Raw genomic sequence first — 11140 nt, forward strand, 5'->3', positions numbered from 1 at the left:
GTACAAAACTTGTGGTGTTTTAGTTATAAACGTCGCTAAAAACGTTGTTAAAGATATGTTTTGTTGTAGTGATAGGTGCCTTAATTACTTTGAACTCATCCAAGTGTCTAACGTTATAAATATTATAATTTTATGTGCCTCGATTCTAACGGTCGTTAAAAAAACCCGTTAAGTGAAATGTGTCATAATTTGGTAATTTTAGAAATTTATTTTAAGAAAACTTAAAAACATTTTATTTTCAAAAAATCCCCATTTTTTTCTAAAATATAAAAATCCCAAAACTCCCTAAATTTCTTATTCTAGTCCCCCTCACTCCAATTACCAGCAATCTCCGACCACCTATTCGCTGTCAATCAACCACCCATACGTCGCCGACCACCTACTGAATTGTCACAACCCTTGCTATCATCTTAAAATCCAAAAATTTCAAATTCCTACATTTCAATCTCTAATCCCTAGAATCTTAAATACTCAATCCTTTAAATTATTTTGTTCAAACGTGATAATCGACCGTTTATCCGACTGTGACAACCGACATTTGGGCCATTTGATTGGTCGTTTTGTCCGTCGTTTGAGCTTTGGTTGTTGGCCATGAAAGTTTCTAGAAAGTTTGGTAAGGGAGGGGGACACGGGTTGTTTTTTTTAAACAAAAATAAAAAATTTAGATTGTGACACATGTTATTTAATAATGTTTTATAACAACCTTTACAGCCGAGAAACCTAAAATAGTAAGGTTAGACACCTAGATGATTAAAAAAATAATTTAGTCACCAATTCATGAAAAGTGATGTAAATTGAGCACTTATTTTATATTTAAGCCTAAACCTAGTTTCGGAGATTCGGGCTTCTATTTGGACTAAAATTTTGAGGACTTCCCCAAGTTTCAACTCGCCAGTTCAGTATCATAGAGATTAGAGAATATAATAATTACGGCTGCTGGGCTGGCCCATGGAATGAGCGTAATGGTCCCCACACACGATCTTTGTCTTCCGAGGCCCCCCAAACAAAAAAATGGAAAAAGTAAATGATGAAGATGAATCACAGCCGCCAGATGAACTATGGGACTTGATCTACATCTACGATCGTCGTTCAAATTTCAAACCGCCTTAATTTCAAAACAAAAACGAAAAAAAAGAATTTCAAATCTGCTTATCTGAAGTCGACCGTTGGGAAGTAAGAGAAACTTTTTTTCTCTTTCAAGCTAAGCGTGAACTTCGAGAGAAACATTAAAAACACAGAATATCTAACAAAGAAGAAGTTTCCGCTTAGAACTTCCAGTTCCTATCTATGGATTTGGGTTGCTGAAATCGTTTAATTTGTTTTAATTTTATTCAACACCCACACAAAAAATTGTTGTTTTCTTGGTTTCGAGAACTTTGAAGTTTTATGGCTATGAGGATCATGAGACGCCATGGTTGGCAGCGGCCTTTCCGTCCTTTACAGGTGCATTGTCAACGCTTTCTTGAACCTTTTTGTTTTTTTTACGAATTCGTTGGGATGAAGCTTTGAATTGAATTGAAATGCTGGGATTTTTGCAGATGGTGGGAATGGCGATATACAGTTTTGTAGTTGTGGCCTTTTATACATTTTTAGGCCTTCTTTTCGGAAACAGAATCGCTGAGATCACTGTCACAACTCTTTTTTCCTTCCTGGTAATCTTCTCAATCATTTTTTTAAAACTTTTTTTAATTTTTCAATATCCCAGAAACTAAATGGGTGTGAGATGTTGACTAGCTGAAAAATTTTCAGGCACTCTCAGTCATGTTTCTGTTTATTAGGTGTACTGCTATTGATCCTACAGATAAAACCAGCTCTAGGAAGAAGAAAAGAGACAAATCTAAAGAGGGTTTCAAGCTAAATTTTGGGTTCATATTGACCCAGATTGTTGTAAGGTCTTTTAGGAGGCTGGAGAAGAAGATTCTAAGGACTTTTATAAGAAGGAAGTATCTGGATCCTCTTAAAACCAATGTCCAAATGGAACCATTGCTACCATTTCCCCTTGTCACTAAGGATGTGTTATGAACTGAGGAGAATAGAGAAGGAAAAATCGAATAGATGAAGGTTTTAGAAGAAGAAAAACAGAGAGATTTCAGAAATCAGAAATTCATTCATTCATCAGGTATCTTTCTCATTCCTTAGTACATAGTATTTATTTGATTACAATGTACTATAGCAAATAAAAAGAGGACAGTTGTATAACTGATTTTCTAACAGACTCCTTGCAGCTGGATATTTTCCTCCTTTGGGCTGTTGACTGGATCCACGTCTGAGCCCATCTCTTCTGCCCAACTCTTCCTCTGCTGCAACTCCAGGTAAATCCCTTCAGCCTTCTCATTAGAGATTGAAATCCCTAATTCCTCTCTCTTTTCTCTCAATCCCTAATTCCTCGTCCATTTCCCCCAATTCCCTCGCTTCCATTCTAATCTCCTCGTCCTGGTCTTCTCTTGCAACCGTGACAATACCCCCTCCATCAGCAGATCCTTGTCCCCAAGGATCGAATTCAGGAAACTGGGCACGCAAGACTGTATAATCTTCCCAAGTATCGTTTTCAGCACTCAAATTTGTCCATCGAACCAGTAATTGAGTAACAGCACGGTTATCTCATTTTACAATTCGTTTGCTTAAAATCTTCTCAGGAAATACTTTCAATCGTCCATCATCTATTACCTGAGGAGGTTCGGATGAAGCCACTGTCTTCTCTCCCAATTTTCTCTTCAAAAGGCTGACATGGAAAACAGGGTGTATTTGAGCAGTGTCTGGTAAGTTCAACTTATAAGCAACCTCACCAATCTTTTCTAGAATTTTGTAAGGACCATAAAAACGAGCTGCTAACTTCAAGTTTTTTCTGATTGCCAGGGAAGTCTGCCTATATGGTTGCAGTTTCAGGTACACCTCCTCACCCACATCAAATTTTCTTTCACTGCGTTTTTTATCAGCTTGCTGTTTCATACGATTCTGGGCTTGCTGTAACTGATCTCTCACAATCTGCCTGATCTGCTCTCTGTCTTGTAATAATGTCTGAACACTGTTGACATTAGATTCAGAACACCATAACATTGTAGGAGGTTTATATCCATAGAGTGCCTCAAAAGGGGTAATTTTAAGTGCTGTATGATAGTTTGTATTATACCACCACTCAACATGAGGTAACCATCTTGCCCATTGAGTAGGTTTTAGGAAACATAAACCCCTTAAGTACTGTTCAAGACACTGATTTACTCTCTCAGTTTGACCATCCGTCTCAGGATGGTAAGCTGTGCTAAAGAGTGTGCTGGTTCCCAACTGCTTCATTAGTTCTTTCCAAAAAAGACTAGTGAAAGTCTTGTCACGATCTGAAATGGCCATCTTAGGTTGACCATGAAGCTTATAAACCTGATCTAAATATAATTTAGCTACTTCCATCACAGTGTAGGGATGAGAAAGTGCTAAAAAATGAGCATATTTAGTCAGTTTATCTACCACCACCAAAATGCAATTCTTATGCAAAGAATTAGGTAAACCTCCAATAAAATTCATAGTTATCACCTCCCATGCTTGTTGAGGAATTGGAATAGGTTGTAGCAGCCCAGGTTTAGCCACATGCTCCACCTTAATGCGTTGGCAGACTTCACACTGTTGTACATAAGTAGAGACCATGCTTTTAAGTTTAGGCCAATAAAAATAAGCTTTCACCCGCTGGTATGTAGCTTGAATACCCGAATGCCCTCCATGAGGAGAATCATGTAAAATCTGCAATATCTTTAATCGTAAAGCACCAGATTGTCCCACATAAACTCTATTTTTGTAACGCAACACTCCCCTTGAATACTTCCAATTTGGAACACTAGCAGTGTTAATAGTTACTGCTCGAATGTACTCTTTAGCATCATCATCATTTTCATAGCTTTGTTCAATATCCGTCACCCAAGTTGGAATTATAATCATGGCCCCCATCTGTTGACACTCACTCACCTGCATAAATTGTCTTGACAAAGCATCAGCCACAACATTCGTACGCCCTTTTCTATATTGAATTGTGTAGTCCAAACCCAACAATTTAGTCAATCCTTTCTTCTGAATTGTTGTTGTGAGTTTCTGCTCTAATAGATACTTCAAGGGTTCGTGGTCTATTTTAATGACAAACGGACCACATTCAAGATAATGTCGCCATTTCGAGACTGCCAAAAGAATAGCCAAATATTCCTTCTCATAGATAGAAAGGTCTATGTTTTTAGTGCTTAAAGCTTTGCTAAGGTAGGCCAAATGACGACCTCCTTGGGATAAAACAGCCCCTATACCTTCTGAGCTCGCATCAGTTTCTAAGCAAAATTCTTTAGTGAAATCCGGAAGAGCCAAAACTGGAGCTTTACACATTATTTCCTTCAACTGATTAAAGGCTGTCACTGTTGTAGGATTCTATGTAAAACCATCCTTTTTTAACATCAGTGTAAGTGGCCGACTAATAGCACCATATCCTTTGATGAACCTTCTATAATAGCCTGTTAGCCCCAAAAATCCTCGAAGAGATTTTAAGTTTTGAGGAAATGGCCAATTTTTTATAACAGCAATTTTTGATGGATCAGTGGAAACCCCTTGAGCAGTAATAATATGGCCTAAATATTCCACTTGTTTTTGGCCAAAGTAACATTTACTCCTCTTAGCATATAACTGATGTTGTGTCAAAATTTCCAAAACTTTTCTCAAGTGTAGTGCATGAGCAGTCAATGTAGTGCTGTACACTAATATATCATCAAAAAATACCAGAACAAACTTTCTCAAATAGGAAGTGAACAGATCATTCATAAGAGATTGAAATGTAGCAGGTGCATTAGTGAGACCGAAGGGCATTACCTTGAATTCAAAATGTCCATGATGAGTGCGAAAGGCAGTTTTGTAGATGTCTGTAGGCTGAATTCGAATCTGCCAGTAGCCAGACCTTAAGTCTAACTTAGAAAAATAGGCTGCTCCATGTAATTCATCCAATAAGTCCTCCACCACTGGTATTGGAAATTTATTTTTTACTGTTTGAGAGTTTAGTTGTCGATAATCGACGCAAAATCTCCAAGAACCATCTTTTTTTCTTCACAAGTAAGCAAGGTGAGGCAAAAGGACTCTTGCTTGCTTGAATAACAGAGGCTACTAGCATCTCAGAAATTTGTCTTTCCACCTCTGTTTTTTGCTGATGTGGAAATCTGTAGGGCCGCAAATTGACCGGGGCTGCACCCGGTTTAAGTGTAATTGCATGGTCATGTACTCGTGCAGGAGGTAATCCTTTAGGTTCCTCAAAAACTCCTACAAACTCGGCTAATAATGGTTGTAGCTCATAAGGTACCTACTGCTCATCAGTTTCCATAGTTAGGAAATAGAATTCTCCCAATAAAACTGGATCCTTGGCAGTAATCTTGTGCATTTTGTCATTTGAAACTGTTTTCATAAGGAATGGTGCTTGATGTCCTTGAATAGATAATTGTTGTCCCTCCTTCTCAAAAGTAATAGTCATGGCATTAAAATCCATCAGGATCGGACTATACTTGCGCATCCAATCAACCCCAAGAACCATATCGCTGCCGCCTAGATTAAGTACCCAAAAATCATGAAAAAACTGATGGTCTTGCATGATCCAACATAATTGATTACTCTTAGCTGAACTGAATAATTTCTCACCATTAGCAACTGTAATGGCTAGTGGTTTAGTTGAAACTAACTCAGTACCAGCTTTAGCCCACTTAGGAGTGATAAAGCTGTGTGTGCTACCACTGTCAATAAGAATATTGAGAGGTTTGCCCTTGATCAAGCCTTGAATTCTAATTGTAGTATACCCAATGCTTCATGTGAGAGCATTGACTGAAATTTCCAGATTCTCTTCTTTATCACTTGACTCTCCCAAAACTTCTTCTGTTATAACTGCTTCTTCCTGGTTATCCAATTCCTCCATAGCATTCAACTGTCGTAACTTGCATTGGTGGCCTGGTTGAAATCGTTCACCACATTTGTAACACAAATTATTCAATCTGCGATACTCCAGCAAATTGTTCTTGTTAGAAGGATTTGGTAGAACCTTCTGTGTTGTTGGACTAGCAGCAGGTTTGTTAAAAGTTGTTTGGGTGGGATAGGGTAGGAATCTTGCATTCTGTTTCTGTCTTTTACTTTCAAACTCTATTGAAATCTCATATAACTTCGCCTGCCTACAAGCTTCAGTTTCCTCTTTAGGGTTGAGAGCTTTGACCCTATGTTTCAACTCCTCCTTCAGTCCACTTATGAAAATGGACACAAAAAATTCCTCCCCCAAGGTTGGATTCTGCATTAAAATGAAAGGTTTAAGCTCTTCAAACCTCACTTGGTATTCTTCCACTGTTCCTTTCTGAATTAGCTTACTAAATTCTTCTATGACATCTGTATACTGCATATCACTAAATCGATGACATAAGTCTGCTTCAAACTCATGCCAATGTACTCGATTTTTTTGCATGATATAACCATCGAACCAGGATTCAGCTTTTCCCTCTAAATACATTGCAGCTAACTCAACTCTTTGCTCTTCAGGAATTCCAAAGAGATGAAAGAACTTATGACATTTTTGCACCCAACCTCTTGGATTAGTTCCATCAAAATATTTTAGCTCTACTTTAGGCCTAGGAAGTATAAATCCAGTGTTTCCTACTGTCCCTCCCTGAACCATTTTTGCCTCATTACTATCCTTTGTTTGATTTTCCATTTGCAACTCATAGGGTTTAGATTTGAGGATACCTGGTTCATCCATATTGTACGAGAATCTGGACTTATCATTAATCACTGTCACCATCACCGGTTTCTTTCCCTCAACCTTAGTTGGAGTAGGCGTAACAGTCTGCTCCTTTTCTGAGCTTGCCATGTCCTGCTCATCGTTCATCCCCGTTAATATTCGTAGGACTTGTTCTATATAGGCTTGATTGGTGTTCATCTTCGATTCCAGATTGTTTAGACGGTTGTTTTGCTCCTCCCACCATTTTGGAGGTTTCGTTTCATCACTGACTTGTTCTACTCTTTTTGATAAATTTTCAATCTGCTGCTGAATGGCAGTAAGTTCAGTCGACTCTGCCATAACTTGATTCTTTTTCTGTTTTCCCAGTTTGCTAATGCCAGGAAAACTGGCTCTGAATACCAATTTGTTATGAACTGAGGAGAATAGAGAAGGAAAAATCGAATAGATGAAGGTTTTAGAAGAAGAAAAACAGAGAGATTTCAGAAATCAGAAATTCATTAATTCATCAGGTATCTTTCTCATTCCTTAGTACATAGTATTTATTTGATTACAATGTACTATAGCAAATAAAAAGAGGACAGCTGTATAACTGATTTTCTAACAGACTCCTTGCAGCTGGATATTTTCCTCCTTTGGGCTGTTGACTGGATCCACGTCTGAGCCCATCTCTTCTGCCCAACTCTTCCTCTGCTGCAACTCCAGGTAAATCCCTTCAGCCTTCTCATTAGAGATTGAAATCCCTAATTCCTTTCTCTCTTTTCTCTCAATCCCTAATTCCTCGTCCATTTCCCCCAATTCCCTCGCTTCCATTCTAATCTCCTCGTCCTGGTCTTCTCTTGCAACCGTGACAGGATGATGCAATTTCTCCTGACCTTAAAGAGGATGACATCTCCTATTGCTCTCTCTGTGATTTTGAGGTTGCCTTTTGTGATGTGAACAATTCCATTTTTCTCACAAATTAAGTCGGTTTTTTTTACATCTCTCTGTGGTTTATCTTAGGTGAAAAAGCTTAAGCATTGTAGGACTTGCAACCGGTGTGTCGAAGGCTTTGATCATCATTGCAGGGTAAGGACCGATTTTCGCTTTCTAATTATGTTCCTTTTTCCAGTTTGCATGTCTATCTATGTGTTTGTTGATATAGATTTGCTTGTTTTATCATCTGTCAGTGGTTGAACAACTGTGTAGGGAAAAGAAACTATACAACATTCATTCTTCTAATGATCTTTGTCTTGTCAATGGTAAGTTGTTTGACAATGCCCCTAATTTTCCTCCAAAAGGTTTGAAAGTCTTAATTTTAATTCTATTTACCCTGACATCAAATCAAATACTGTTACAGCTAATCCTAGAAGGAGGAACTGCCATTGCTATATTTGTCAGGTGCTTTGCAGATAAGAAAGGAATAGAGCAGGAGCTGAAGAAGAGGATGTATATTGAGTTCCCAAGAGAAGTTCTTGCCACAATAACAGTAAATATTGGCGTCTCTTGCTTACTTTGAAAATCAAATATCACAACTTCTTATATGAATTTGCTTTTAACTCCTGAAAATTGTTGCAGATATTGTTGGCCTTGTTTACTGCTTATGGTTCTGCAGCAATGGGACAACTTTTCTTCTTTCATATTGTGCTTATAAGAAAGGTAAGTAAATTATAGCTCCCTTCTTATCTGTCGGTGCATTCTTCCAATATCTCCACTGTAACTTTATTATGTATATGAAACAAAGGCTTTTTCCATCGGTCAGTTTGCGAGTCATGTTTATTCGATGTTGTGTCGTCTTCATCCGGTAACCGTTTGTAATCATAACAATTCTGAGAATCTTACGTGCAATTTTTTTTTACGTTTCCTTTGGAGAGGATTCAAGTTGTCACTATCTCAGCAATTTAACCTCTGCGGTGACTGTTTTTACAGGGAATGAGAACATATGATTATATAATGGCAATGAAAGAGGAGGAGAACCAATTTACACTAGATCCGTTTGAGGAATCGGATGTTTCGTGGGATGATAGTTCGGATTTAGATTCACCTGAAAAACCATCTTTTATATCAAGGTTTATATGCAGAGGACAGGGAACTCAGGTACATTAAAATAAGTCATTTTTCATCTAGGAAGTTTATCTAAAAGAATTTGAGTAGGTCCATCTAACTGGTCTGTTTGATTTCAGAACTCATCGAGATTGTCCATAAGAATTGATGGAGATCCTGAACCTTCCACATTAACAAGCAAGAAACAAGGGTTCCATGTAAGCATTGGCCCATGGAAACTGATAAGTCTTAGTAGGGACAAAGCTATTCTAGCTGCAGAGAAGGCTAGAGAAAGGCTTCGGATGCAGAAGCCGGAGGTGGAACTCGATCCATTGAAGCCATTACCACTGGAGACAAAACGTGGTCCACTCCTGAACCCTGAAAGAAACATGGCTAATTCAGGAACAACGCCTCTCATCTCCAAAGCCAAACTACCAGGTTCACCAGTAGGGCTTACTAGTCCAAGGCGTCGGTTTTCGGGATCTCCTACAATGTTCTCTAGTGTTATGCCATCACCAAAACAGAGCAACTTCGATATGAAATTAACCAAGGTTTCCAGGGAGCTCGAAACATACATTTCAAGGCAGGTTTTATGTTCTGTTATAAAGAAAGATGGCAGTGAGGCATCTCCCAGATAAAAAAGAAATCCTTTCAATTTCAATGTTCTCAGCCTCTGAGAAAAAAAAAGATTCATTGGACCGTCTGTGTGCATTCTTGATTAAACATTTCAATCTCCTTCGATTTTATCTTCTTCTTTTTCAAATCTTTTATGTACTTTTCAATTCAATTATCTTCAGGTTAATGAAATACAGCTACAGTTTTCATAAACAAAACATGGGTCTAGCGTGTCGTTTTCATAGCATTCTCACATAGGAACTTTCTCCACATATCATTCCAGAGAAAGGAAAGGCACTTTCCTTTCATACAAAGATGCAAATTTCCAGGAAACTGGTTCAGCTAGGCCAGTCACGGTAAAGCAACTCGAATGATGACAAATTATATGTAAATATTTATGTGATTCTCTTTTCATGGAGCTTTTCGAACAACTTCTTGCCAAAATTTATAACAAGCCAAAGAAATAGTGGGGAAAATGCCTTTGAAAGAAGACATAAGCTTCATTTTTCTAACAAATCACTCAATTATTTGTTACTGCAAGCAAACTTACAAGAAACAATCTTTTCTAACAAATGGACAACCACAAGCTACTCCAGTCAACTTCGTATTTTGGTCATCGTTTCCCCGGTGAGGTGACGACGGGCTGTTGTGTTGAGAAATGGCAAGAATCAAAATTCCAAACTAAAAAAATTCAAAATTCCAAACCAAAAACTTCTGTTTTGATTACCTGAACTATGCAAATGATTCGATAGATGGTAACAATCAGAATAATGCTTGGGGTAGACGCTTTCCTTTAGAGGTTCACAAGTTTCAGGGAAAACCAAGGCAGTGTACCCTTGAATGTACGAGCAGTTCCATGGAGACTCCGAGGTTACGTTGAGGGTAATACTCAATAAGCAAAGATGACGAAAACCGTCCCCTTCTATACCATTGAAGAGGCCTACAACTTTTTGTTAAGGTTTAAGAGAAAAGAGTAGACACGAGAAAAGAATTTAGAAAAGAGAGATTATAGAAAAGGAATTCATCATTCATTGCATAAGGAAGAAATGTGATTACACAGCAGGTATTATTTAGTTACAAGCTGGTACAAAGAATCTAAAAAAGACAGCTGGCATTCTATAATAACAGAATGATAACAAACTGATTCTTATCCTTCTATTTTGGCTGCAGGTATTGGGCCGTCTGGATTGAGCCTCTCCCTCTCGCCCACTACTCATTTGATCTGCTCCAACCCATCAGATAAGTCAAACATATTATTCCCTCGTGCTTAAAATCCTTCCCTGATTTCGATTCCCAAATTACTTTCCTCAATCCCTAACCCTCATTCTTCTAATCCCAAATCTTCTTCGTTTCTCCGTTCTTCTTCTTCTCCTCCGACTCTAACAATACCTGCCCTACAAGACGAGCCTTGTCTCCAAGAATCAAAAGCAAGAAACTACCCTCTGAGAACCGAATAGTCCTCCTATGTATCATTCGATTCGTCCAAATTTTCCCATCGAACCAAAAGCTGAGTGACTGGTCTATTCTTTCGATTTATAATACGTCGTCCCATAATCTTTGAAGGTTTAATGCTTAATTGGCATTCTTCATCAACTGCAGGAGGATCTGTGGCAGCAATAGAAGAATCCCCAATGAACTTCTTCAAGAGGCTCACATGGAAGACTGGGTGAAGCTTCGATGAATCTGGTAAGTCCAATCGATAAGCCACCTCTCTAATTTTTTTCCAAAATTGCATATGGTCCATAATACTTGGCTGCTAACTTGAGATTTTTTCGCAGGGCAATC

The 11140-nt window shown here is 38.3% G+C and overlaps 1 protein-coding gene and 1 long non-coding RNA gene across 2 annotated transcripts; one reads left to right on the top strand and one right to left on the bottom strand.

Moving 5' to 3' along the window:
• The first annotated feature begins 1385 nt into the window (after positions 1-1385).
• Positions 1386-9468, top strand: LOC120135273 (protein S-acyltransferase 18-like). The gene is made up of 10 exons (XM_039151560.1): positions 1386-1443; positions 1539-1652; positions 1750-2013; positions 7573-7638; positions 7721-7786; positions 7888-7959; positions 8058-8186; positions 8276-8356; positions 8627-8794; positions 8881-9468. The coding sequence occupies exons 1-10, from the start codon at positions 1387-1389 to the stop codon at positions 9376-9378; spliced, it is 1515 nt and encodes a 504-aa protein (XP_039007491.1). The 5' UTR covers position 1386; the 3' UTR covers positions 9379-9468.
• A 351-nt stretch (positions 9469-9819) lies between these two features.
• LOC120135315 lies at positions 9820-10227 on the bottom strand. The gene is made up of 2 exons (XR_005517240.1): positions 10083-10227; positions 9820-9998 (listed from the first exon to the last, which is right to left on the bottom strand). It is a non-coding gene; the product is annotated as an uncharacterized LOC120135315 (long non-coding RNA).
• Positions 10228-11140: the final 913 nt, after the last annotated feature.

Source organism: Hibiscus syriacus, unplaced genomic scaffold (assembly GCF_006381635.1).
Source record: "Hibiscus syriacus cultivar Baekdansim isolate YM2019G1 unplaced genomic scaffold, ASM638163v2 tig00110607_pilon, whole genome shotgun sequence".
NCBI lineage: Eukaryota > Viridiplantae > Streptophyta > Magnoliopsida > Malvales > Malvaceae > Hibiscus > Hibiscus syriacus.

Excerpts from the sequence above, each read along its gene's own strand:
- LOC120135273 (XM_039151560.1), top strand. The coding sequence starts at position 1,387 with ATGGCTATGAGGATCATGAGACGCCATGGTTGGCAGCGGCCTTTCCGT. Across the intron at positions 1,444-1,538 it reads GGCCTTTCCGTCCTTTACAG|ATGGTGGGAATGGCGATATA; the intron begins GTGCATTGTCAA and ends GGATTTTTGCAG. Across the intron at positions 2,014-7,572 it reads TTCCCCTTGTCACTAAGGAT|GATGATGCAATTTCTCCTGA; the intron begins GTGTTATGAACT and ends CAACCGTGACAG.